Raw genomic sequence first — 27,423 nt, 5'->3', positions numbered from 1 at the left:
AGACTATGTGTACTGTGTTTTCCCAAAAATAAGACCTATCCCCCAAATAAGCCCTAGCTTGAAATGTAAGTTTGTGCCTAATATAAACCCTACTCCCAAAATAAGCCTTAGTTTTAGGGCGAGGCACACATGTAAAAATCAAGCTAGATGGGGATGGGGGTGGTGGAGCTGCCCCACACACCCCGCACCTGCTTAACTTACGACAGATGCAGCCAGGCCTCCCATGCTGATTCCTATTGCACCGTTGTCTGAGTTCTGTGGCCACTTGCGGCCGCATGCCACATGGTGCATTACGCCGGTGCCACTGCTTACAGCAGGAAGCCACGCGGCAGTGAGCCACGCGGCCTCTTGCAATGCACCACATGGTGTGTATCTGCAAGTGGCCGCAGAAGAACTCAGGCAGTGGCACAACAGGTGTCGGGGAGTGGGAGGCCTAGCTGTGGCGGTCCTAAGGTAAAGCAGGTAAGACATCCCCTGAAAATAAGACCTGGTGCCTCTTTTGAAGGCAAAAAAAAATATAAGACCGGGTCTTAATTTTTGGGGAAACATGGTTAAAAGGAATTACTGTAACAATGGGAATAGATCACTTGGAAACAAGACTGTGAGGTTGGCCTTCAACAGTTCAGTCAGATTATTTCAAATCCAAGAGATAACAAACCAGATTTAGAGAATGTGTGTCCTAGCACGCGTGCGCTGTAAGCCCTGCTATGCTGGTGTAAACAAAACCTAATGCCATTTGGTATTAATTTTAGCCCCAGTCCTTCTCTTTCCCAAACTTTAGAGCTGGGAAGCCTCTGAATTCAAATTCTCTTCTACTGTTTCATAGTCATTCCTTCTTCTTAAAAGTAATGTGAACTAAAGTGCCTAGCTGGAGGTCCCTGACCACTAGATTTTGTGTACAACTGGTGCAAAAAGCCACTCCTTTTTTTAAAGAGAATTTCTAGGTCTGTGTATTTGGATTTTGTATTTGGGTTTTTCTACTTTTCTAAGCCACCTGGAAGTCACCACAAGAAAATACCTATCTTGTATGTTCTGTCTCCTGATTTTGCAGTCCTAGACAATGCAGAAATCATTAGAAGGTTCAGGCATAAACATCTGATTACAAGAAAAAAGCCACAATTCTTGCAAGGCCAACACACTCAAAGAGACAGATATTTCTGCCAGAGCCGAAGCACTAGCTTGTCTTGTGGCTAAAAAAATAAGTAGCTTTTCCTTGATGCCATTCACTGTCCAATACATTAGACTAATTCTCCCTTCAACTTTCCCTGGCCTTAATTGGCCTCTGTCCAACAGCATCGTTTAGTCCCTTAAAATAACCCACTGCAGGAAAGGGAGGGAACCTTTGAGGTGTGAAGTTGAGGATGGCTATAAGACCTTTGGCCTTGGTTGATGCTCTGATTTATTTGCAACTGTCCCAACATGTCTAGCTGTACAGTTTATGGTAACCATTTCAGACTTTGTTTTGCAGCCTTCCCCTTGAACCCATCTGAGAAATCCACCTGTTGTTTTTCATCCTGATAAACAAAAATGGAGATGCAAGACGTTGCATGTTATACTTTAAACAAGCAGCTAATGTTTACCCATGATAAACATTAACGAGCAATGTTCAAGCATTTGTGAGATGCATAATGGGGTTATGTATAAGGATGAAGGACACAGTGTAGCTGCCAACTGTACTTGACTCGGGGTTCCTAAAATAATATCAACACACAGTGCTGATTGTTTTTCCTGATCTTGTTGCCAAAACAGAGCATTCAATAGGACCTGAATGGCAAGTTCAGAGGTCCACAGAGTGCATGACTACAGCAATTCTGAGCTGTAATGAGTAACTTTTTCCACCCAGCTCACAGAAGGCTGAAACCTGATCTAGATGTATGGCACAGCAATGAAACTTTTTTTTCCTTCCCCGGCCAGTTGTAATGCATCACAGGTTTGAAGCTGTGAGTAGAGAAGCAGGGAATTCTGGGAGAAGCAGCCTTGACACATGTAAAGGGCATCCGGCTGGGGAAAGCTAATATTTTATGCTGATAGTGCTGCTGTTACAGCCTTTAAACGCCAACTGATCTCTGCACTCCTCCCTGGCAGCAGTCACATGAAAGGCCTCAGCCTATGGAAGCACAGCTTGAAGTCGGCCCAATCTCTAAAGAAAACCTGCCTGTTATTGTTGGAACAAGCGATGGACACATTAATCCTCACTGAATGCTCACCCACCACCTTTGCTTTGCTAACTAAAGTTGCCTCTCATCAAGCAGCCAGCTTGAGAATAGATGGTATTTCTGTGTTAAATAGGCAGGGCTAACAAAATGCCCCAAGGAAGGATAAGGTTTAAAAACATTGTAAAAAGTGCTGTGTTTGAATGAGCCCACCAGCTTCTATTGCTCTTCCTCTTCAGAGAGGAAGCCCAGTGCTGAAAGGTAAAGGTAAGGTAAAGGTTCCCCCGCACATGCGTGCCAGTCGTTTCCATCTCTAGGGGCTGGTGCTCATCTCTGTTTCAAAGCTGAAGAGCCAGCGCTTGTCCGAGGACGTCTCCGTGGTCATGTGGCCGGCATGACTAGACGCCAAAGGCGCACGGAACACTGTTACCTTCCCACCGTAGTGGTCCCTATTTTTCGACTTGCATTTTTACGTGCTTTCGAACTGCTAGGCGCTCACTCTGTTATGCAGCACTCAGGATTCGACCCACCGAACTGCCGACCTTTTGATCGACAAGCTCAGCGTCCTAACCCACTGAGCCACCGCATCCCATATATATGTGTTTGAGTGTGTGTGTGTGTGTGTGTGTGTGTGTGTGTGTGTGGAGTGTATGTGTAAATTATACTAGGGCTGAATTTAATATATTCCGTGTTTGCATTGCCACAGATCTTACTCTACTGTACTCTAGCAGGAACATTCAGGCAACCAGGGTAATGTTTGCTTGCTCCTGAATTAATTTCAGTATTCTTGGTAGTCCTTCAGTTCATTGGTTAAAGACAAATGGGTGGTATTTAGGATGAGTGGAAGGATTTACACTATTTTCAGTAGACCGATTTTCTATGGCCTGAACATGTGCTAGAAAAGGGAGAAATATATTGGGCTTTCCTAAAGCCTAGTGCATACTCTGGGAAGTAAAGTATCTGCAAATGAGTGGGCTTGCTCTTTTTAACAGGTACGAAGGTAAGTTATATAACAAAAAAAATCCAATTATTGTATAGAAAGAATAAAAAATCAGAATATGGCATATAAAATATGTATTTGGATTCAGCTCTGGATTTTCTTTTTATTTATACTGCACTCTGGCAAGAAGCCCTGAACCTGGGAGCAAAGCACAGACACTTCAGGAGACCTTTGCCTTGCAAAAGCCAAAAGGGTTAAGATCCTTGGAATACAGAAGCAAGAATTTGGAACAGGGGACTTAGCCATTGGTTAAATCAATCATGAATCTGCTAGTTACCATAATACTAGACATAAAGGAGCAAAAAATAAATTAAAAATTGTAGGCATTGTACAAAGGAAAGCCTACACAGAGCGTCATCTTTCAAGTTGTGTCAGTTGCGACTGTGTAGAGACAGCTGCCTGATAATTCTGAGCAATCAAAATGTATCTCCAAAAAATCAGCTCTTTAGGTTGAATTAATCAAAGGGAGGGTTACATGCATATTCTGCAGACAACTTGATTTCTCTGTGACTCACAGCTGAATGTGTGTGTAAGATAGTGTTTGAGGAGACAGTGATGGTACCCACAGTGTTTAATCTCCAATGACTCATACATCACATGCAAAGTTGCCCAGGATAAATCTGCATGTGTGAACTAAATCTGAAGAAAGTCAATGTAGTATGCAGAGGAGGAGGACACAACCCTGATTGGATCCTAAACAAATCTGTCTCTCTGAAGCACCCTTATCCATGCAAACAAAGGTTGTCCCAAGGAAAGGATTGGAATACACATTGAAAGAATGACCACTCCATTCAGCTGTTTTGTGTACAGTATTCAGAACCTTTATGGCCACTCCATATCAAATATAAAGCCAGTCATAAAATACAGTATTCCTGATAATGCCTACATTGTGGTATATGGAAGTAGCTAAATGCTTAGGACAGAACTGTTTTAATCCTTCCCCATGATCCACGTCCCATAAAAATGGGGTAACTAATCATATAGGTAGCAAGGTCTCTATATATACCATTTGTTTTTATCAACAAGATGTAGCTCTCATATTTGTTTATTTTTCCCATTGTTCTTTAAAAAAATTAAAATAGATCAAGTATACATTGAAAGAAAAGGTTTAAATAAATATAAATTAAAGTGAACACAACCATAGCATAAGAAACAAAAAGTATGTCTGGATCCTCCTGACCCTTATGCTAAAGAAGAGACAAGCTTCAAAACAAGGCTGGCTTGCTACTGGGAAGTGAAAATCTTATGCTCCAAATAACTTTCGTAGAATCTGTCACAATATGGACTGCAACATAAACTGAAACCCAGGAAGCCTTCTTTCTTGTAAGGAACTTGATCCATGTTTCCTAGAATCTACACTACACAGCAGGCTGAGGAGAAACAACATTGTGGTAGGCTTCAATCAGAGCTTATGCAACAAATGAAAGGCTTCCATATAAGGGCAGACAGCAGCACCTGCCAAACAACTATGAAACAGGTGTGACGCCAAGTTTTTGGACCACACCAGTCAACTGGGACCAGGTTTCTGAAGTGCCATGGATGTGATAGATTTAATGATCGCTGAAAATGTTACCAAGTGCCATCCTTGAAGCCATTGGGTACTTTGCACTTCAGCTTCCTATTGGTTGACATTCTGTAAGGCTATTTTTAGACTTGTTTCCAAAGCACAGCCAAGATGTCAGCTTACTTTTCAGCTTCTCCCCCTCCCCCTTCTTTCGGCACAAGTTTTTGATCAAATATCCAGCCAAGGTTTCATAATGTTTTATCAACTCCTGCTCTTTTATAGGGACACCAAGTCTCCACCAGAAGTGCCCCAGAAGTACCAACAAGAGAAAAGCACACACAAGGTCAATACACAGCTTTTGAACGCTTAAAACACTTATACCATCTTGTGAATTCTTACAACGACCTGTAAGCTGTCCCTATTGCAAGTTAGGTCAAAATGGTGGTGGTCACAGTAATCTACTTTGCCAAAACTCACCTCAATAGGTGACAGAGGAGAATGACAGACTTATTTTTCAGACTCAAAATCCTACTTCATCAAGGGGCAACGTATTTAAAAGGCTAGGAAGTCTTTGTTGTTTGGAGCATTGTCACCACAAGGAAGGTTTTTTTTTCTAAAAGATCCAAGCCAAGCCAAGAGTGGACGGTGAAGATGATGGAATTTGCAAAGATGACTCAACAGATAGCCCTGATTAGAGAAAAGACACTAATTAAGTTTAATGCCTATTGGAAACCCCTTTTGGACTTGCACACAACAGGAAAAAAAAGAAATGGGTTTGATGATTAGAATAGTGGAAAAAATTAGTTATATTATAACTATAGAGTGTCCTTTAAATTTATCCCTATAACTATTTTAGAACAAAAACAATTTTTTTCTTCTCCCCCCCCCCTGTACTTTTGGCATTGTTTGTTCCTTTTTTCCTTCCATCATCTTAAATATTAGTTTTTAAACTTCCTTATTTAAAACCCAATGAAATTATTTAAAAAAAATGAGCCAATCCTAGCACGATTTGAGGTTCATGACTGTACTTTCTTTATGCCCTTATTTCAGCTCGTAACATCAGCTAGGTCAAACTGCATTTATGCCTGATCCCTATCTATATTGACAATGCAGGTGACTGTGGCGCCATCAGCAAGTTTAATTAAAAGGCTTCTACTGCCATTACCCAGGTTACTACTAAAGTATTTCCTAATATGGGCCCGTGACTAACTCTTGAGGAATGCCACTTCTAACTTATTTAAAACACGAAAGCACTTTGTTCTCCCTACTAATTTCTTTCCAGTTGCACAATATCTGAACAAAATGTCTGTATTTACAAGTGTAAACAGTGACAGTAGTTTTCCATTCTTTAACAGATCAATCAATCACTGAACCAAGGAAGCAATGGCTTTTCTTCAGAAGGTGCTAAACTTTGATTTGGTGTTACCCAAAGCAAGTGGACTCTGCCCACTCTGCCTTGATGAATAGAAACCTTCAACTGTTTTGAAAAAATAAAGGTAGTCCTCAACTTATGACAATTGAGTCAAAATTTCTGTTGCTAAGTGAAACATTTAAGTGAGTTTTGCTCTACTTTATTACTTTTTTTGCCATAACTGTTAAGTGCAGTTAAGTTAGTAATCTCGTTGTTAAGTGAATCTGACCTCCCCATTGACTTTGCTTGTCAGAAGGTCACAAAATGTGATCAAATAGCTCCAGGACACTGTAACTGTCATAAATACAAACCAGCTGCCAAGCAGGGCAAATTTTGATCACGTGACCATAGCTTGCAGTGGTCATGTGAAAAATAGTCATGTCACATTTTTCAGTGCCGTTGTAACTTTGAACAGTCACTAAATAAGCTGTCGTAAATCAAGGACTACCTGTAAACCACACAGACCCATATATTTTGTCCTTGCAGGATCGATTCCATAAACATTTATCACACATTCACTTATTCTGAAGTTTAACTATCAAATCTAGCTACCTAGCAAACTTCTTCTCTCGTAGTTCTAAGAATGATGTCCAGCACTTGGCAATCGATTGGTTTTGATGTTGGGGCTTCTGTTCTATAGTACTTTTTTGAAGCTTCTAGAGGCCTGCTAAAAAAAATCTGATAGGGTGTAATTCTAAATATATTTGTCTTGTAATGCACCTTACTGAAATATTTTAACAGTCTGATACTTCTAAACGGTTGAGTTAGAATTTCAAACTTAAAAGCTCCAGGAAATTGTTCTCAGCAATGAATTCCCCCATCCACAACGTCATAATTATGACACTGAATATTACAGTAAGGAAGATTTTCTCTCTCTCTCTCTCTCTCTCTCTCTCTCTCTCTCTCTCTCTCTCTCTCTCTCTCTCTCTCTCTCTCTCTCTCTCACACACACACACACACACACACACACACACACACACACACAAGTACTTGAAGCAAGATTTGCAGAGAAAGCCATATTACCACCATTTGGATGCAGTAGCACCTTATTCTAATAGTAATTCAAATGCAAGAGACAGGGAAAGAGAAATAGAAGACAGAAATTAGTAGGCTTCAGAGAACCCTGAGGTAAAAAAAAAATTAGAAAAAGACAATAGATGGAAGATACCTCAAATGAGATAAAGTGGTCTGAAATGACCACAATACATAGAATAAATTTAAAGGGAAGAAGGATGCAGCTAAATCCGGCTAGGTGCATAGAATGGGATATGCCAGCCAACGGTATTGTTTGGCTGGCTGGCATCCTAAAAGAGGCACTTTATATTGCATCACTTTATCACAAGTCCCATCGATATATGTATATTCTTGGAAATTTCTTCTAACACATATTTCTATTTTTTTCAAATGAAAATTTATTTCTACAGCATAAGCCTGAATGACTAAAACCATCCTTGCCATTTTACCCCTAGACAAAGAACAACAAAGACACCCAAGTATAGCAGACAGAAGCCAAACTTCTTATAATACAAGCAGCCAATCCCATTCTTCTTTCCTTCCCAAAATACCTTTTGCCACAGCTGTTCACTGATGCTTGCAAGAAGCAAGAAGCAGTACATTAGCAACAGCTGCCCAGTTAACTCTTGCTTACATGCTATATTGCATTGTAATTTATCAGCGGCTTCTTGAGCCTGGACACAAAGATTCATCCTGAATCTCCTTTGTGAGTGGAATAAGCTAACATCTTCTTTAAAGATATGTGGACAGTCCAAAGCTCTGTATTATCATGGTAACAAACACTACTGGTTAGTCCCCTTCCTTCACATTTTATATCCACTGAAGCATTTGAAACATGTGTTGGTGTGTGCGTGTGTGCGTGCGCAGAAGGAATCGGGTTATTCAAGTCAGTCTAACTGCTTCTAACACCCTAGTAGCTGTTCTGTACCCAACAAGGCAGAAGATCTTCAGTTTGCACAATCAGAGCTCTCTATTGTGGGTGGGAAGCCATATAAGTTCAGCATGGTCTTTGGTATGAGAAGCAAACCATGAATTAGAGCAGACATGTCAAACTCGCGACATCACGTTACATCGCACAACGTTATTGGAGCTTTTTCGACATTGCCAGCAATGGGGTGGGCGTGTTTTCCTGATGACACGTCCAGCCTGCGGGCTGGCAGTTTCTCACCCTTGAATTAGAGAAGATACCTCTGAGCACATTACCACTCTCTCATGCCCATAATCCTAATTTGAATTACAGAACAAGTGAAAAATGTACATCAGAGTATGTAAGTTAATAAGCATGTCAACAAATATGCAATTACAGAAAATAGTCCTTTCTGCCCCATGTTGTGTGGCAAAACCTTTCACTTGAAGCATATGGGCAACAGATGCTACAAACACATTTTAGACAAGCTACAGCTTTCAGCCTGCTTGGCCTACATGATGAGCTCACTGTTGATCGCATTCATTTCAAGCCACAGACCAGCAGAGCTGAGAATCAAGCTATTCCTGTTGCCTTTGAACCCATGTTGTCAGGCTTTTGTGTTAAATCCAGGTAATCAAAATCAACTTTCAACTGACATAAGGTGATTAGGCAAAATGCTAACATTACTACCGAAATTCAGCTTTGGCTGAGTGGCTCCATGGCTGAACCTGGCTCTTCACATCTTATTCTAACCTTATCACCTCTGGACATCAACATGCTGCCTGAGGAGAACAGTCTGCCTGCTAACAGGATCCTTGGCACTTACCAAAATCCCTTCTCTACCAAATTTTAAATCATCAGAATTAAAAGTAAGGTACAGGAAGCTGGCACACTCAAAGCAACAGCTCAAGCATAACCTGCACTTTCAATAATGCTTCTGGGCCCTACCTAATTCCCACAAGGATTTTTTTAAAAATAGAAAGGGTGGAGGGGGGGGGAGAAACGGGAGATGGTAACTCAAAAGCTTTTTTGCTTTCCATTACAAAGGCATTTTGTGATTGGCCACCGCTGTGAAGGCAGCTGGTTTGACAGCACCATTCATGCCCTCTCAGAATTGCTGAGATGCCACTGGTCTGAAAAGACAGAAGATCCTTTTCAGTCAGAGGTAGACCACTGATAACATATGGATGCATCTACATTGTACATTGTAGCCAAAGTACTCCCTGAGGAAATTGTCAAACCCAACCACTCTTCTTTGAGTGGTGTAGGTAGGGCGAAAGCGTTGTTTTAAGGGTGAAATTAGTACTTTTAATACTCCAGGAAGTTTAAGGCAACCCCCTGCACCCTTTGCTAAGGGAAGCTCTCAATCACTACCAGATGTCATTCTAGACCACCTGGGGAAAGAATTATGTCAGCTCTGGAGGTGGCATATATTGTTTCCTGGTGGAACCACAGGAAATTTTTTAAAAGAAAAAGAAAAAAAAACCCAACAACTCAACAAGGGCAAAGTGCCACTCCTCCCCCTGGGCCTCTGGGTTGTGCAGTTTCTCTTACCGTTAGCTCTTCCTGATACTTCCTGGGCGGACTGCTCTTTTAAAATGCTTAGGCTAAAGAACGTGGCATCAAACTGTTGTTTGTTTGCTTGCTTTTAAATCTGCAATGCAATGGTAATTCTGACGGAATGCAAATATAATACTGACAACTGTTGGCTTACCTGCACAAACCCAAGCCAGCAGTTGCAATGTTGCCTTCTTACAAATGCTTAATTATAAGAATTAAAGAGACGTCATCTATTTTTATGCTGAGGATCTCCAGCAACAATTAATTGAAAGGACAAAAAACAAGGACCAGTCAGATTAAAAAAGTGTTTTTTTTATTTTTAAATTAATAAAAAACCTTCAACCTGTTTAAGCAAGATTCTGATTTTAAAACCTAAAAAATGTAGAACCTCAATGCTTGGCCTGCCACTGGTCTGAAGGGAGCGTTCAGGAGCCTTCCTTCAACAGACCCGTCTTCTGTAATAGCTCTCTGTGGTGCATATGCCTTTGAAAAATTAAGCGGTTTCCCTTCTGGATAAGCCTCCCCAATGCTTAAACATTGTCCTTTTTAAAGGGAATCAGCCCGAGAGTTGAAGGGGGAAATTTTTTCCAAGAAGAAGGGAGGGAGGGAGGGAGGGAGGGAGGGAAGTAGGGCAAGAAAATATTTCAGTTCATGGTAAGATACAAGTTTAAGTGATTTGGGATGTACCTGTTGCAGCCATCATGAAAGTTTCAATAGGCCACAACGAGGGAGTGTAGATAAAAAATTGTACTCACGTTAGAGCATCTTTCCCCTTCTTAAAAGAAAGAAAAAAAAACAACACCAACAAGGGGGGGGGGAATCCAGCCTGCGCAGGGAGAAAAAGCTGGCTATCAAAATTATTTTGTTAGAGTGCACATATTCCTGCCCAAGACATGAGAGCAAAAAAATAGACTTATATGTACACAAAGTTGTGGGCCAAACTCAACATGCTGTTTGAAGAGGAAAGTCCCCAAACTGTCTAATAGCAGAGGCATCTTGCCCCTATTTCATTCATTCTTTCCAGATTCCCCTGTGGCCTACAGAAAAAGTCTGTGGAGCAGCCTCTGCAGCATAAAATTAACGACAAAAACCACCCCCACTTTGATGGAGAGGGGAGGCTGGATTCTTTCAGCAGATAATCCTCTGCCAAATAGGCCTCTGAAGTGCCCATGTCTCAGCTGCAACTTCTTCCAGCCCTGGTCTCTTCACACAAGGACAAGGGCATCTACAATTTTGGAGGCATGGCTGGCTTCCTTCAATGACTCTTTTCCCAAGGCCCCTCAACCCTCTAGCTGCTACAGGTATTGCCCCACCCCTGGGAACCAATGGGAAAAGAGGAGGACAACAAAAACAAGAGAGCCACAAATTGTTGAGCCCTCCTACACACCCTACACGTTTCAAAGGAGGCACCTTTATTCTGTCTTCAACTCAGCTGCCTCTCTTTCCAAGCAGCGTTCTTAGAATACCACCTGGATCTTTGCAATTACGTTGCTTTCATCTGTGATGTATATACATTAGATATATCTATATATTTATATATTATAGTTATATATTTTTTTTTCTTTTTAAAAAAAGAGAAGAGACCAGTTATTAACTCTCCTGAAGAGCGGATAGGGGAAGAAAAGAAGAAGAAAAAGAAGAAAAGGATCATGGGGATAACTGATGACATAGCATCAATTTTTTTTAAAAAAAAACAACTATAAAATATTCCAGTGCGATCTTCAGAGAAAAAAAAATGCCCCCTCCCATTTCCCATGCCTCAAGATTTGCCATATCCTCTCCCCCCCCTTGCCCCATCTTCTTTCCCATTCCAAAAATGTTATAAGTCTTATCTCTGGCCATCTATTGCTGCCATGGCTTTCTGCTGGGGGGGTGTTGTCTGAGACACAGGAGGCCACATGGGCTGCTGATGATGAAGATGATGGTGGAGATTGTGGCTGGTGGGTGATGAAGGAGGGATCCAGGCAGGCTGGTGGTTGGGAGGCGAAGAGGCCCAGAAAGGGCTGAAGCTCCCTGGAGGAGAACATGCCATGGACGTAATGGGACTATTGCTGTTCTGGAGATTTTCTGAAGTCCGCAGCTTGGAAAACATTGCTAGAGCGTCTGGGAAGTTGGGTGGTGTGGCTGGAGTATTGCTGGGTGTACACATCTGAAGAAGACAGAAGAACAGAATTATAATTAAGGATTCCATCACTTGATCAACATGGCACCAATATGGCACACTCAGGGCAATAAGAAACAGTATTTAAACTAGTCCCAACAACTCTCCAATGATTCAGTAGTTTTCTCTTGCCAAACACATGATATCTTTTAGCTCAGGGGTGTCAAACTCACCACGTCACCTGACATGTTGCAACGTATCGTGACTTTTTTCCCCTTGCCGGAGCTGGGGTGGGTGCCGCTTCGGGCCGGCAGTTTGGCACCCCTGTTCTAGCTCAATCAAGCAGGTCAAAACAACAGTCTGGACTCCAGAACTCAAACCTAGGATTTTATTTTTTTTTATGAAAACTGAAGAACAAACTCCTTTCTTAACCTTGTACACCTAACTCAAGTAAACAGAGTTATAACTTTCTGTTCCACGTTAAAATCGATCCAGTGTGACCACCATCCTCTATTACGTATTTCACATTTGTTAGTGGAAACTGAACCCCAAATAAGCATAACAGTAAAAGCTAAGTTCTTACACCATTCTTTTCATTACTCTTTCCCTACCCTAATTAAAAAGGCAGATGCTGAAAATGATTTTAAAGGGACAGCGCGTATTAGCACTGCTTAGACGGGTGGCAATGAATCCTGCCCATGTGTATTTTTGATAAGCAAAGCAAAGGATGGGATCGTCAGTAAATGGGTGGAACATTTTTTTTAAGACTGATTCAACTAGCCTGTGAGCTGCCCTTTATCTTATTTGTGGTTGAATAGCCTGATCCCTAATTTGGCAAGATGCTTTTTGTGGTGTAGGATGTGGTTTGTCTCCTGCAGTTCCCTGGGTGAAAAAGGAAGAGAGAGACACTAACTGTGGATCCCCCATATTCCAAATCAAGGAGGAGGTTATCTCTCGTCTGTAGAAGGTAACAGCAGCAGCAATTCAGAAATTACTAGATGATTTGTCATAAACTGGCTCTACATGATGGCTAATAACTTGCTAGGTTTATCATCTAAGCCAGGGGTCGGCAACCTCGGCTCTTTTATGACTCGTGGACTTCAACTCCCAGGATTCCTGAGCCAGCTATGCTGGCTCAGGAATTCTGGGAGTTGAAGTCCACGAGTCATAAAAGAGCCGAGGTTGCCGACCCCTGATCTAAGCCTTCTTCCTGAGAAGCACAATTGAAAGGAAAGGAAAATTAACAGCAGGAAAGAGTACCAGGCTATGTTACAGCATCGATAATAAGGAAGAGCAAGCAGCACTTATTTAAACCAGTAGAACTAACAGCTTAGCCTATCAACCTTTTTTTTTGTCTCCTTGACCAATCTAATTCTGATCAAAGCGGTAAAACCTTCCACTTGATATATATAATATAAGAGCAATCTCATGCATACTTTTTCACAAGCCTGTGAAAGTTATGAATAGTCAGCAAAGAGCAGCCCAAGCACTCAAAGGCATATGTTGCTCCTTTACCTGAGACAGAGTCAAGCAGGGTTTCCAAAACACAGTCACTCTTCTGCTGAGGGAGGAGAAAACCAGCTTTCTCTCAAGCCTGACTTTTACGGCAAGAAGGTTTAAGGTTAAAGCTTCAATTTGAAAGAAGCCTGAAACTCTCTATAATGAATACGGGAGGCAAGAGGGATTGACGGCAAAAGCATTCACACTAAAACTAGATTCTAATCAATATATAATCAAGCATCAGAGGAGAGTTAAATATTGCTGCCCAGATTATAAATAAATTGCAGGTGTTCCTGAAGCTGGCTGGTCAGTGGAAGTTAAAGGTAAATGTCTTCTGCAACTGGATAGAACTGATGAAATTTCCAGAAATATTTTAGCCACAAGGAAAAGCGTACAGGTAAATTCTACTGCAAATTTTCACAGACCCACCACTGCTGACATAATTCCAAATGAAAAAAAAAAAGTCCCATAGACTTCGCTCATTTCGCCGGGACCTGAAAACTTGGCTCTTCGATCTATTTGGTCCAGACTGTGGGGTTGTTAATTTAACTGGGTTTTAGATTTACTCTTGGGGCTTGAATTTAATTTGTTTTTATTGTTTTTATTTTTGTATTCATGGTTTTAACTGCCCTGTAAACCGCCCTGAGTCCTATGGGAATAGGGCGGTATACAAATCCAATAAATAAATAAATAAATAAATAAATAAATAAATAGACGATGCCATCAAAGCAAAGTATGCAAATGAGCATTAATGCATGCACTTTGCATAATTTCCATTAAACACAAATAAGTTACAGTAGAACTGGTGACTTACAGTCATGGGCATTACCAATGAGTAAACTCTCTTACCACGACACTTATATTTTCCTATGTGGAAGGCTGCCCTCTTGTAGTTCTGTATCATAACCAGGTTCCACTTAGCGGGAGGGGGAATTCCTAGACTTGCCCTTGCACTATTATTATAACTTATTAGCATCCCTTCCGGCCCTGGATGCTACAGCAACACACTTCTTGATTAATCGAATCTGTTCCCATCCAGCTCTCAAAAAGAAATGTTACTTCTGAGAGATAAGAAACTGCAAGATATGGTGGTGTTTGGAATTACGCATATAACGAAACACTCCCAATTAATTGCCCCATCCATTTTTCTGCCTATCATATGGTATCTTCACTGCGTCTAAGGTAATGGTAAAGGTTCCCCCGCACATGCGTGCTAGCCGTTTCCAACTCTAGGGGCCGGTGCTCATCTCCGTTTCAAAGCCGAAGAGCCAGCGCTTGTCCGAGGACGTCTCCGTGGTCATGTGGCCGGCATGACTAGACGCCAAAGGCGCACGGAACACTGTTACCTTCCCACCGTAGTGGTCCCTATTTTTCTACTTGCATTTTTACGTGCTTTCGAACTGCTAGGTTGGCAGAAGCTGGAACGAGTAACAGGCGCTCACTCTGTTACGCGGCACTTTCGACCCACCAAACTGCCGATCTTCTGATCGTCTAGGACTGCGCAAAACTCTCCCTTTCTGACCCAATTAATGAACCAAACAGTAAGTTTTGCATAGTATGACCCAAACCAAATCCTGTGGTCTCTGGTGTTTCAGTGCACACACAGAAAGCAATTCAAACATTTTTGTTCTGGAAATAAGTTCTGTGGTGGTGGAGGAGGAGGGGGTTTTCTTGGGAAATATCAGCAACAGCTGGGAAGGCAAGACCCTGAGAAGATGGTGGAGGTCGGGTGGTGAACAGATCATGTGAAGAAGGACTGACAGCCACCATCTTATTCTCTTTGCCCTGTAAAATCAGTCTGCTAAATGTTACTTCTGCTAGCTGCTAAAACAACCAAGAGTCCAGGGTGTTTTTTTCCCCCCAGTTAAACTGCAGCTAATCCAAAAGAGTTCAGCAGAAAGTCTGTAGTACAATCAGTTCGGCTTTCAAAGAAGAGATTTTCTGTTTTGTGCACACTCCAATTTCGTCCTACTACTTTGCAATCCACTTAGATGCTCTCTTGAGGAACCCTTTTACTAAAAAGACACTCTTGCGGCTACAGAAATTCTGATGAATTCAACAACTGGAGTGGTCTGAACCTTCCATTCTAAATTTAGTCCTAAAAAAGGTTAGCAACCAGGACAATCAATTCATGATAAAAGTGTCGTTCCAGTAGGGGAAAGATCGAGAGTGGGTTGTTAAAAAATTTGTAAGCTGCCACAAGAATCAATCGCGGCAGTTATGGTTCTCCCTGAAGAAACTGTCCACAGAGAGACAACCATAAAACGACTACAGTGATGGGGGTACACCATCTTTCCTGTCACACTCTTTGCATTCTGTCATTCAAATCGGGATGCAGAGGTTCATTTTGTGCCTGACCTCTGCGTTAAAAGCCATTCCACGATAGGGATGCCTTGAAATAAAAATACACCCAAAATAAGAAGATGCTTTAAGACTGCTAAAAGCACAGAGTACAAATCTACTGCTGGGTATTGATAAATGTACGATAAAAACATGTTAGGAATTATTAATCAAGGAGCGGAAGCAAAAGTTGGCTATAATTTTCTGGTTCAGGACAAAAAAAAAAAGCATGATCTGAACACTCCCCTTGCCTTCCCCTCCAGCATTGAGCAGGTTCCTCCCGAATGCTCCCACCTCAGGATTTAATGCCTTCACTCCAACTCTTTGGGAGCGCCATGCTTTTCACGCTACATTCTAATTGGGTAGTTCAACACTGTTTTAGAAACATTGTTGTTCTGATGGCACAGCTGGCAAGTGGTCAGATACCACCCTGGCAAGTGTTCAGAGCCTTCAATGCCCTTTCACTGTCTTTAAAAAGCTACATTCAAGACCTCAGTTAGAGGTGCATCAACTTGAAACATCAAAGATGGAGGCTTCCCAGTCTACATCTGTTACACAACATGCTTATTGTTCTCAGTGCTACCATCTAGCTTCCTTGCTGGGTGAAATTCACACACATAAGCCCTCCCTATGCTCAAGCTATCCTTTTGTTTTTGAGGATGAATGTAGACCTGCTGTATTCCATTTCCTAATTTCCTTTTTCTTTTTATAAATGAGATCCTCTCTCTCCCCAAGCCATTTTACCAATAAAGGAGAATATGTGTAGCTCAGGGTTGAAATGAGCGGCCCGTAGTGTTCTCTGAGCTTGACTGCTTTCTTGCAGACATTTCATTACCCAAACTAGGTAACATCATCAGTGCTGATGATTGTTACCTAGTTTGGGTAATGTAACATCTGCAAGAAAGCAGCTAAGGTGAGAGAGCACCAAGGAGTCATGTTAGCTTGAGCAGCACACTAAGAAAACTACCATTTCATTCTGGGTACCTAACTACACAAGCTGAATCTGTTGGGTTAGAGGATAGACACAGAAGGACTGTACAAAATCACTGTACCCCATGCATTACGCTCATTCCTCCTATAAAATGAAACAGGTTGAAATGTCACTGGGCTTATATCAGGGGTGTCAAACTCAATTCCATTGAGGGCCGCATCAGCATTGCGGTTGCCCTCAGGGGGCCGGGCAGGCGTGGCCTACTGGGTGGGCATGGCTAGAGTGCGTATGGCCTACTGGGTGGGCGTAGCCAGCTCTACCTCGTTCGCATCAAGGGTGCCTATGGGGGCCTGGGCAGGAGTGGGACAGATCTGGGGGTCTCTGGCAGAAGGAGGGTCTCTGGGCCAGGGCCAAGGCAGTGGGGGCCGTTCCCTCACTGTTTCCAGGATGGCTTCGCGGGCCACATGAAACCACTTTGCGGGCCGCATCCGGCCCCTGGGCCTTGTGTTTGACATGTCTGGCTTATATGCTCACCAGTCATTTACATTCAGTGGTGTACAGGAGAGCAAGTGTGCCCATTCCATAACCCTATTAAAAAAACATTCCCTGAAACTCTTCCAGCCGAGAGACTGAAAGCCTGCCAATAATGGATGCATATTATGATGCACCTGCATAATGAGATGTACCCATTTATTTACACAACAGTGTATTTCCTAAACAGCAACTCTGTCAACCAGTCCAGCACTGTCTTTCCAAAGATATGATCTGCAATTTCTTCATACCATGGGAATGGCTTCTGTATGTTTTCATTTACTTAGCAAATGTTCTGCATAATCATTTCTATACACAAGCTGGGGAACCCTACATCCTTTCATGAATTAAGCTCACAGACTGGCGCTCATTTGCCTGCCGTCCAGTTGAGTAACAGCTACTACAGCTTTCCATCAGCTGACAGTATATAAAAAAGTCTTCTTATTTTGTGTCCTTGGTCATATAAAACATTTCAGGGTGTAACTTTTTCTTCAATAGGTGTGTTCTGGGATTAGTCACCCTGTTCCTCACTACCAGTAGTATCCTGAATTGAGATTTTTGCATTAACTTGTTCTAGACTTCAGAAAACCCTGGGATTTCCCCAAGCTTAGATATATGCATGGTGTGCGTATGTGTGTGTGTATTCATTCATTCACTAAAAGGAAAAATGGCGAAACCAGCCATTTTGCCATCTATCTACACAGTCACTAGGAACTGAAAACTTGATGGCACATAATCAGTCCATCAGTTTAGCAGCACAGTTCTAAGACTATGGTTGGTGTGTGACTGGGAAGGGAGGGTATATGACCCAAGGATTGTGCATGCACAATGTAAAGGAAGAATTGTTATACTGATCTAGCTTCAGGCTGTGGAGATAATCAACTTATTTATAAACTTAAAGGCGACTGGAATTGCTAGTAGTTTTCTAAAAAATTAAAATCCTCATACTTTCAGGTGAAAATCCATGAAGAAAGTGATCAAATATTTTGGGAGGGTTAGAGAAATTTGCCTTAAAGCAAGTTATTTCAACTGACCCTTCCAGCACCAATTTTACATGTGGTACTTCACAGAGTCCTTATACACTGTACATTCTCTTTCTAACTCTTTCAAAGTTGTATACCCAAACCTATCATTTTGATCCAGACCACACAGATTCATTTTTTATTCATCAAATCAATCTCAATCTCTCTCCCCCCGCCCTCTGTCTCATAACCAGTTGTCCATCCATCCAAGCTGTTTTTCTCCACTGTTCCTGTCATTATAAGTACAGGCTCATTAAAGGAGATGTTTGGGTTCTTTTTACATCAGGCCACAGGATGTGATTCCATTCTGTATCTAACCATGTCCCCCTGCCATGTTAACATTACAAAATAATTGTACATTATTGAGAATAATGACACGAGTACTGTAGAAAAAAGAATATTGATCTAATACCCTGTTTGATGAAGCTTAATTGCAACCTTAACATTTGTTTAAAATTAAATAAAATCTTAGCACCCAGGGTGGATAATAATTGATGATTTTTAAAAAAATAAATAAATGGATTTTTAAAAAAATTTAAATTGGATTTTTTCATTTCAACCAAATTTACTTTAATAAAATGCTTTCAGAGTAAAAATCTATCTAAATATAGTTTTCTATTTAAGATACATTAATAATTTAGTTTATTCAGCATGAAATGGAGCTTAGTTATATAGTATGATGTTGCATGTTCTGCAATATTTACATTTTTGGTAAACTCATTCAATGAATCCAAGCTCTGCAAGCTGAGACTGCATTGATGCATTCACACAATTTCACGGTAACCATGAGATAAAAGCATAAAACAAAATTCAGGAATATTCCTTTATTCCACTGTTTCGCAAATCTATGTACACTAAAAACTGTATGACATCTGTACCAGGCTTTAAATGTTTTAATTAAATAAAAGAATTTGAGTAGTTCTCCAACTATGTGTGATTAGCCCATCAACCTAAAAAACAGTTCTGATATCACTATTTTACTAACCTGACAGCTTATTATTCTAAATAGGAAACCTTCATTTTGTTTGCAAATAATATTAAAGAATCTAACTGCCAGCAAGAATGAGTCCTAACATTTAAAGAGTACCTGTCATTTCAGACCCATCATGGCAGCGCCTGTTAGCGGGCATCCACTCACCTGATGTCCACCACGTCCCTCACCTTGTTGTTGTCACTGCGCATCACCAGCCGTCCCATTAAAGTGAATGGGACTGTTGGTGAGTCAACAGCGGGTCAGAGGAGGAGCCGCTGTGGGACAGAGATGACAATTGCTCTTTAAAAATTATGATTTAAGTCGAATTGGTTTAAATCAAGCCTTTTTACTAGGGATTTAAATGATCTAAATTGTGATTTAAATCAAATCCACCCTCTTAGCACCTTTATTCTTTTGCCTCACAGCATATTGATATTAATATCTCTGCTTTTATAGTTACCATATGAAAGTAGACAAATCACACTACAAATAAACCCGATTTCAAAGAATTAAGGAAACATTGTATTTCAAAATGTTCTTTTAAAACAAAGACCACACTATTCCTCCCCCAATGTGACTTCATTAGAGATTAAACACCAGTATCTAATCTCAAGCAGCTGAATGTGTAAAACATATACTCTGGCTGCCAAGTACATTTAACCTGGATCTGTTTTTCATTCCACACTGGCAACTTTAAAAGAAAATCCTTTTCAAGCAGGCCCCCAAAGTATATTTTCAGTAACTTTTGGGTGTTTATGTGTGTCTGTATGTATTTATTTATAAGGGTGGGGGGGTGGGGGGGACAGTTTCTAAAAGTGAAGAGAAAATGCAACTACAGTAACCATGGTGTTTGTGTACGTGTGTGTCACACATACACATATGCTATGCTATAATTGTGTGTGTGTGTGATAAATCAAGTGATGTAGTCATTCATCTCAACATGTGATTCTGAATGGCAAGCTATCAAAACAATTACAACAAATGCAAAAAAATAAAAAATAAAATACGCAGCAGCCAAGGCAGTAACATAGCCCACAACCTCTAATACAGTCAGGAGGCAGGTCCCCTCACACACTGGGGTTACAGGCAGGGGCTGTATTTTGGACAAGTCTTTCAGGAATCACAAAGGCTGCAGACCTTTGCAGTTTATCCTGATTAGGTTCTCCTCTACCCTTCCTCCATATTCTGGATTGGTATCCAACCCTTTGCCAAGCTAAACTCACAATGTGATCTTTCAAGGTCAAACATAAGGAAGACCTCTAGGTGACTGAAAAGATGGGACAAAGGGCATTGCTTGACAGTCTTGTGACTTTAGGGGCAGGCCCATGTTGTTTTCCCAGCAGCAATATGGAAGTGCTTTGCCACTGTCTTCCTCTATTTGCTTGTCGTTGTTGTTTTACTCCTCATCTTAACTTGTAGCCTTCAGGTTTCACAGAGACCTTTCCACTGGGTGCCCCCCCAGGCTTAATCCTGCTCAGCTTTTTCAAATCGGCCAAAGCGGGCCAACTCCTTCCACTTGCTTTCTAGCCATGTTTAATCCCATTTCTTCAGTGATGTTTTAAAGGTGCATAGCCATTAGTTCTTTGATGTTTTGTTATTCTTTACGGTACCAATTTGCCAGCTTAAATTCTGGGCAAACATCCTCTTAATGCAAACATTTTAGCCTTACTTCACAAAAGGAAGACTCTGGGGCTCGTGTTGCCATTTCCCACCAACCAGCAATAATAGAATAGTATTTTTTTTTAAAAAAAAAAACTAACATCAAACTCAAAGTACAGTTGCATGCATACAGTTGAGTCCCCCCCCTCAAGCCACGTTAACAGCAGCATAGCGACAGAGCAGCAACGTTACCACAACAAAACAGTTACAAAACAAGCCATTGCTGGCTTTTCTCCATCTTGCTGTACTGGATGAGTTCCAACCAATCTCTCACTACTCTTTCCCCCTTTCCCTCCCCAGTGCCCCCCTTCCCACCAATCTCACATATAACTGGGCTTGGAGCAATCCATCATCAAAGAGGAAGTGTTTTACATTATACAGCGCCTCTGTTTGGGTATATACATCGACATAAATATATACATATGGGTGGGGTCTATAAAGAGGTGTGCAAACAAAATACAAAAAGTGCAGCTGTGTTTTAACTCTAGAAACAAAAGAAGCTTCTTGCAACCAGTCAAATCCATGATCTCTCTCTCTCTCTTTCCCAGCTATGTCCCTTCAGGTAAATGCATGTGGGTTGAAGTTGGGGCATAGATGATGGGCTAAAGTAAAATAATCTGTTGCATATCTGGAATAAGCTAAAACAGACTTCCCTTGCCTAAGGCTCTCCAGAGATGTGATGGACTTCAAATCCCACAAGCCCTTGACAACATGGCATTATGGATACTCAACTTATCTGAAAGATTGAAGGATGTTTAAATTATATGGGCTATATAAAATTATCTTATCTACAAACATATTATTTTATAGTAGCCTTTCATCTGAAGGGCTCTTGCAAGCTTAAACCATGGTTCTGGTAAGTCAGCCTTATAAACTGTGATTTGCTCATGGCAAGCCAAGTGGAGGAAAGGGATATATGACTAGATCTGAGCCAGAAGGTAATGTAACAACTTGATATTGCAAAACAAAAAATAACACCAGCTCTGTGATATGTAGACTAATCATATTAGCAAGCATCAGACTGCTTTTCCTTCCCATGTACAAACAAATTCAGCCAGCAGCTTGCATCATCACAAATCCTCTGGAGAGGCCTAAACAAAAGGCTGCAGAAGTCTTTCCCTCAACAAGCTTCTTTACTTCCTGGTAAGCTATGAACATTTCATTCTAATTATAACTTCTCAAACACAAAAACACTTTTTCTACTGTAGTTCTCAATTTCAAGACCGGTGCTAGGACGATGTGTTTAAAAATAAAATAAAATTGGTGACATTACACCTCCTTTTTCCAGTGGGAGGTGGGGAAATGGTGAGGCCAGGTTTAGGAGGAAAAAAAATATGAATTATTCTCTATGTAAAAAAAAGAAAGAAATATAGAAATACCAGAGAGATATAGAATTAAGCTGATATGGAACCAAGGAGAGCTAGATTCAAAAATAAAAGCTCACCAGATGACTGTGGGCCAACCATGGTCTTTCAAGCTAAACTACCTCACTGAGTTGTGGGGAAAAACAGGAGGAGGAAGAACTACGTGTATTGCCTTGGATTACAATGGAAGAAAAACATTAACAAAAGATTGGAGGAGAGAGAAATATTGGTCCAAACCCTGCTCCTCAATCGTTTTAATTTTATATTAAAATAGAGGATTAAAACGTATGATTAAAAAGCGTCAGCAAGCCCTTACAGGTAGCACTTGATGAGCAAAGGCATCTCACATGCCATCCAGGCAATTCACTTCATTTGTATGGAATAAATCTGGCATTCTGGCTTGTGAAAGTAATTAAAATGAAAAGGACAGATTGCCTGCCCCAACTGCACCACCCCCATCCTTTCCATCTACTTGGCCAGCCTGGAAGTAGTAGGAAAAATGGACCCTGTCACAACAAAGAGGTTTCAACCAAGCAGAAGTGATTGCGTAATGCTCCACATATGTGACTCAACCTTCCTGTTTGCCCTATTCAAACATCAACAAAAACAATTCAATGGAATGAGTTCCGTGGCACCAAAAAAGGCATCAACACTAACATTTATGGGATGGCTAGTCAACCATAGATCTCTTTAGGATTTTTTTTCTTGCTACAAAGAAGAGAAATGTTTAACAAAAGTTGCTCTATTCCCCAACCTTTTCCAAATATATTGAGTTGCAGTTCCTGTAGTGTCCAGCCATCGTGGCCAAGAGTTCAAAGTACCAAAGGCAGAACTATGTCTAAATAGGCAGAAAAACTAGGCTTGGCCTCTCTTGCATAAATAAGCTTAATTGCCCAAGGAGGGCAAAGTCTTCTTTAACACCAGGCAACTGAAACACGTAAAGTAGTCCAAATAGGGAAAAATAGCCTTGAGCTTGCTATGTATGTATTTATCTCTCTCACACAGACACATATCCATTTGTATCTATGCACACAGACACCCACAAACTTCACAGACAGTTACCTTTATTTCTGGAACTTGCCCTGAAAACTGCAAAACTCCCAAGAGCATCAATAACCAAGGAAATATTAATTAGCATTTCTTGTGTGAAAGCATTTATGTGTGCCAGAATGATCAAGTTACTCAACTGACTTTTCGTAAGTCCACATTGTGCTAGCGCTATCTACGTGAGAAAACAACCATATGAACCTGAAGCAACTCTGCATAATGTATTGTAAAATAAAATACCTTGATGAATTAAAAAGGACAGCTATTTAGAACAAACCAAAAAATGACTAATTACAGTTGTTTAAGGAAGATGTAAACATGCAGATGAGCCACCCAGCAAAATGGGGGGGGAAAGAGACCAATACCATAGTAACAATAATATACAGCTTTACAGCACTCTCTAAACAGTTTACAGAGTCAGCATATTGCCCCCTCAGAAGGAGGGAAGGTTGAGTTAACCTTGAGGGGGTGAGAATCGAACTGCCAAACTGCTGGCAGCCAGCAATCAGCAGAAGTAGCCTGCAGTACTGCATTCTAACCACTGCGCCACCATGGCTGTATAACCAAACTAAACCAATTCCAGAATACACTATAACTGCAGGGTAAAATTTAAAAGTTCAGAAAATTGAGGATTCCTACATAAATTAGCAGATGAGCTTGCTTTCTGCCTAGTATGGCCCTTTCACCCAATGAATTTCTGAATGTTTGAAGTTTCTGATCTATAAGCATCTGGCAGCTATGTCCCACAAAACTGCAATCAAATCACAACCTTCCTTATATAGGTGCACTATATACTTTTATGTATTTGCCATAAAAGATCTTTTTACTCTGCAAAGCTCAGTTGTTCAAAGGGGCAAACTGAACTTCTACATAGAAGGAATTTGTTCTTTTCACACCAAGTTCCCATTGTCCCTAACATTCAGGAAATGTTTTGCAAAACACAATGTCATTCTGAACCACAGAGGTTTGCAAATGTTGGAATGAGAATTGTTGCAGTTCAACAGAAAGCAAACACTACACAGTTTGAGGTCCAAGCCAACACTAATTCCAAGATTATTATGGATTGGTTTGTCCACTTGCTGGCTTTATCCAGAAAGACATTTTCAGTGACATCTGGCCTATGCAAAGGGTTTTCCTGATATTGTTCTTTTGGCTTTGGATGTTGTCATCCATGGAAGGAGAGTCTTTTTCCCCCCTCATTAATGATCACAGAGCTCCTCACTGGCTTCCAGGTTTTAACTGTGCATTTGGTCTTGTTGAGCTGCAGGATACGACCTTTATAACATGAAACTGCAGAGTGCAGAGCATTTATCTGAACAGCACTCAAAGGAAAAGATTCAAGCGTGGCTGAAGAGATTTCAACACCATCTCTAACGTATAAATTAAATTATTCATTCTAGCTTGCACCACTTCCTATTTATCAATCTAATGGTCTCTGGCCACAGTCCATGAGCCTCTTCAGCAACTTCAATATGCTATTGCTTTTTTAACACAATTTGCAGGTTGGTATAATAAAGCAAATAAGCGGTTGTGCTGGACAGTGATCATTCAAAGCATACAGGAAGTATGATTAAAGGCATTCTGTTGACTTATTTCTCAGAGAAATTTATTTGGTAAATAAAGCATTTGCCTTTGTCAAATCCGTTTATATCATTCCTGCTCTACCTACTGTGAATTATGCAAGGCAATCAAGCTCCGATCCCTTGCATCCTACCAAATGCAGTTTGTATAGCCCCATGATCAATCTACTGAAATCAAAGCAGGATCGGTTGGTGGGATAGCAGACTTCTTCTCTTGCACCAACATATGCTTGATTCCTATAAAATGACCTATTAAAAAAGATATCCCAAGCCTTCAAAGGTATCTGTCATGTTTTGTTTGATTGTCACCTATATGCCCCTTTTAGGCTTAGATATTTAACATCCCTGCTTGAAAGAACAGCCCATTGGGAACTGAATCACAGATTGTCCTATTTCCTCCTGGACTCTAATGTATATAGCTAAGCAGAACCACTAAGTTTATAGTTAAAGCGGTTGAGCTAAGAACCCCTTATATCAAACAGATTGGAGTATCCTGTAAAGGTAATGTATTTTTCTGAATGTTGATTCTTTGTATTTACCACTGCATTTCCTTTTATCTATTTTACACCCTGGAATCAGATCCTGTAATTTTATTTTTCTTTTGATATGGTTGTAAGACTAATCAATTAACTATCTACTTATAAAAAGGCCAAGGGTTTGTGGCTCCAAACTGCATTCCCAGAAATCAACAGCTTATCTATCTATAAGGAGATGAATGTGGCCTCCACACATTCTGAATTTCCTATTTTTCAAATCCAAAATAAGAAGTCTTAGATAGAGTGGAACTTGTTGGCCTAACTGGCCCTTTCCAATGCCTTACTCAGTGCAGATTTAACCGGATTAAAACATCTCAGATTGATACTTGCCTAATCTCAACCTGAAAATCTTCAGTAAAAGGGGCCCTACTACTTCTCATAGCAATTGCCTTCACTATTGGATTTTCCCCCCTCACCCCCCCACCCCAAACAGAATCTGTCTTCTTGTAACTTCAATCCATTATTGTGTATCCTAAAGTCTGAAAAGAAAGAAAACTGGCTGGGCCTTTTGTTTTTGTCTCATGTTAGCATTTTGCCATCTTTGCAACTGAATTGATGGTGCTTTTCTCTTTCTTTTAATCTGGATGTGTCTAAAATGGCACTTTTTATTATTCTTAGCAGCCAACATTCTCAGTTCGGCTCAGTGTGAGAAAAGCAAAACTCAAGAGTGAGCTGAGATTCATCCAAACTAATGATTCTCAAAATGTGTTCTGGGGAGCCCTGGGGGTCCCCAAGACCTTTTAAGGGAGTCCACAAAGCCAAATAAATATTTTCTGAGTTTTATTTTCTGATAGAATAAATATTAATAGATACAACCCACATAAACCAAAGTTCTCTGGGGTCCTCAATAATTTTTAGGAATGTAAAGGGATCCTGAACCCAAAATGTATTGAGAGTCTCTGATCTAATCAATTCCAGTTTGCCTAGATGTTACTTTCTTGGTAAAATGCCGGTCATTCTTCTTTGCCCTCCTTCTGTTTTCAAATCTCTACCAAACTTCTTGGCTTCTTCAGCTACCTTTAACTAATCTTCAGATGTTAACTTGAGAAGTAGCCATGGCCTTCTTTTATGCCCATTTTCCTCCTTGTGCTGAGCTGAGTCAAAGCATCAGAAACAGAGGAAATGATTAATCCCTCACTCTATGTCTAGAGTTCCCAACCCCTTGCAATTGGCTCCCTAGTAGTAGAAAAGGCCCTGCAAAATACCTGTATTTTTTCCCTACTGTGGAGTAAGGATTAAAATCCTTCTGCAGCTGGCCTATTTACTTTTTCCCACCTGAGATGGTGCAACTAGAATATAAAAATGTCTCAGTCTTCTCATCTCTTTTGAGAGAGATGGGAGAATGGCCAAAATACTTTCCCACCCCCCTCAGTTTCCTTTCCTAAACAAGTCATTACCAAATTGTTATACAGGTAGTCCTCGATTTATGTCCACAATTGAGCCCAAAATTTCCCTTGCTAAGCAAGACAGTTAAGTGAGGTTTGCCCCATTTTACAACCTTTTTTACTACAGTTTTTCAGTAAATCACTACAGTTATTGGTTGTTAAGTGAATCTGGCTTCCCCTTTGACGTAGCCTGTCAGAAGGTTGCAAAAGGGGATCACATGACACTGCGACACTCCAACTGTCAACAATACATGCCAGTTGCCAAGTGTCCAAATTTTGATCATGTGACCATGGGGATGCTACAATTATCTAAATATTTTTTTAAAAAAGGGTTTTAAGTCACGTTTTTCAGTGCTCTTGTAACTGAACTGTCATTAAACAAAAGGTTGTAAGTCTATGTAACTGCAGGCCACCCATAATGTAGGTCAGCACCAATATGCTCATCCATGGAACAGAATCCCCACGTTCACTTCTATATTTATCACTAAAAAAAGAGCAGGACAGTTTTCCTAACTGATGCAAAAAACACAGATGTCTCCTTCCTGCTGTTTCTTTTCTCCTTTGATTGCAAGACAATGACGTTTAGCAGGGGATGCTATCAACCCCTCCTTTTTGTTTCTACCGCTTTGCTCTTTTATTTTTTTCCAAAACTCATTCTAGTTATGAGCTAACCCAAAGTAACTTCCTGACATCATTTGTCAATATCATCTCTGGCTATACTACACCCATCTTCTTACCGCAAACATATTAAATATCCTTGATATTTTAAAATAATCCCTCAGGGGAAAGAGTCTGGAGTGGGGGGGGGGCAAGAGACTACAATCTTTAATTAGGTTAGCAATAGTAATACCATAATGCATATGCTGACACAGAGTATCATGGAAAAGCTTGACTGTACTTGCTAT

The 27,423-nt window shown here is 40.7% G+C and overlaps 1 protein-coding gene across 8 annotated transcripts in view; it reads right to left on the bottom strand.

Moving 5' to 3' along the window:
• Positions 1–27,423, bottom strand: part of UBALD2 (UBA like domain containing 2) — a 51,349-nt gene that overhangs the window by 14,722 nt on the left and 9,204 nt on the right. For 2 of the 8 annotated variants that reach the window (XM_081320960.1, XM_081320961.1), the window contains exon 3: positions 9,846–11,698. The exons of the other annotated variants lie outside the window; for them this stretch is intronic. In XM_081320960.1, coding sequence (XP_081177086.1) covers positions 11,378–11,698 — 321 coding nt within the window. In that variant the 3' untranslated portion in view covers positions 9,846–11,377. Of the gene's footprint in view, positions 1–9,845; positions 11,699–27,423 lie in introns of those variants that run through there. 8 annotated transcript variants of the gene reach the window in all.

The sequence above is a fragment of the Vipera berus genome, assembly GCF_964194415.1.
Source record: "Vipera berus genome assembly, chromosome: 2".
NCBI lineage: Eukaryota > Metazoa > Chordata > Lepidosauria > Squamata > Viperidae > Vipera > Vipera berus.
Note: the sequence above shows the minus strand (reverse complement) of the source record. Positions and strands in the feature narration are given on the sequence as shown.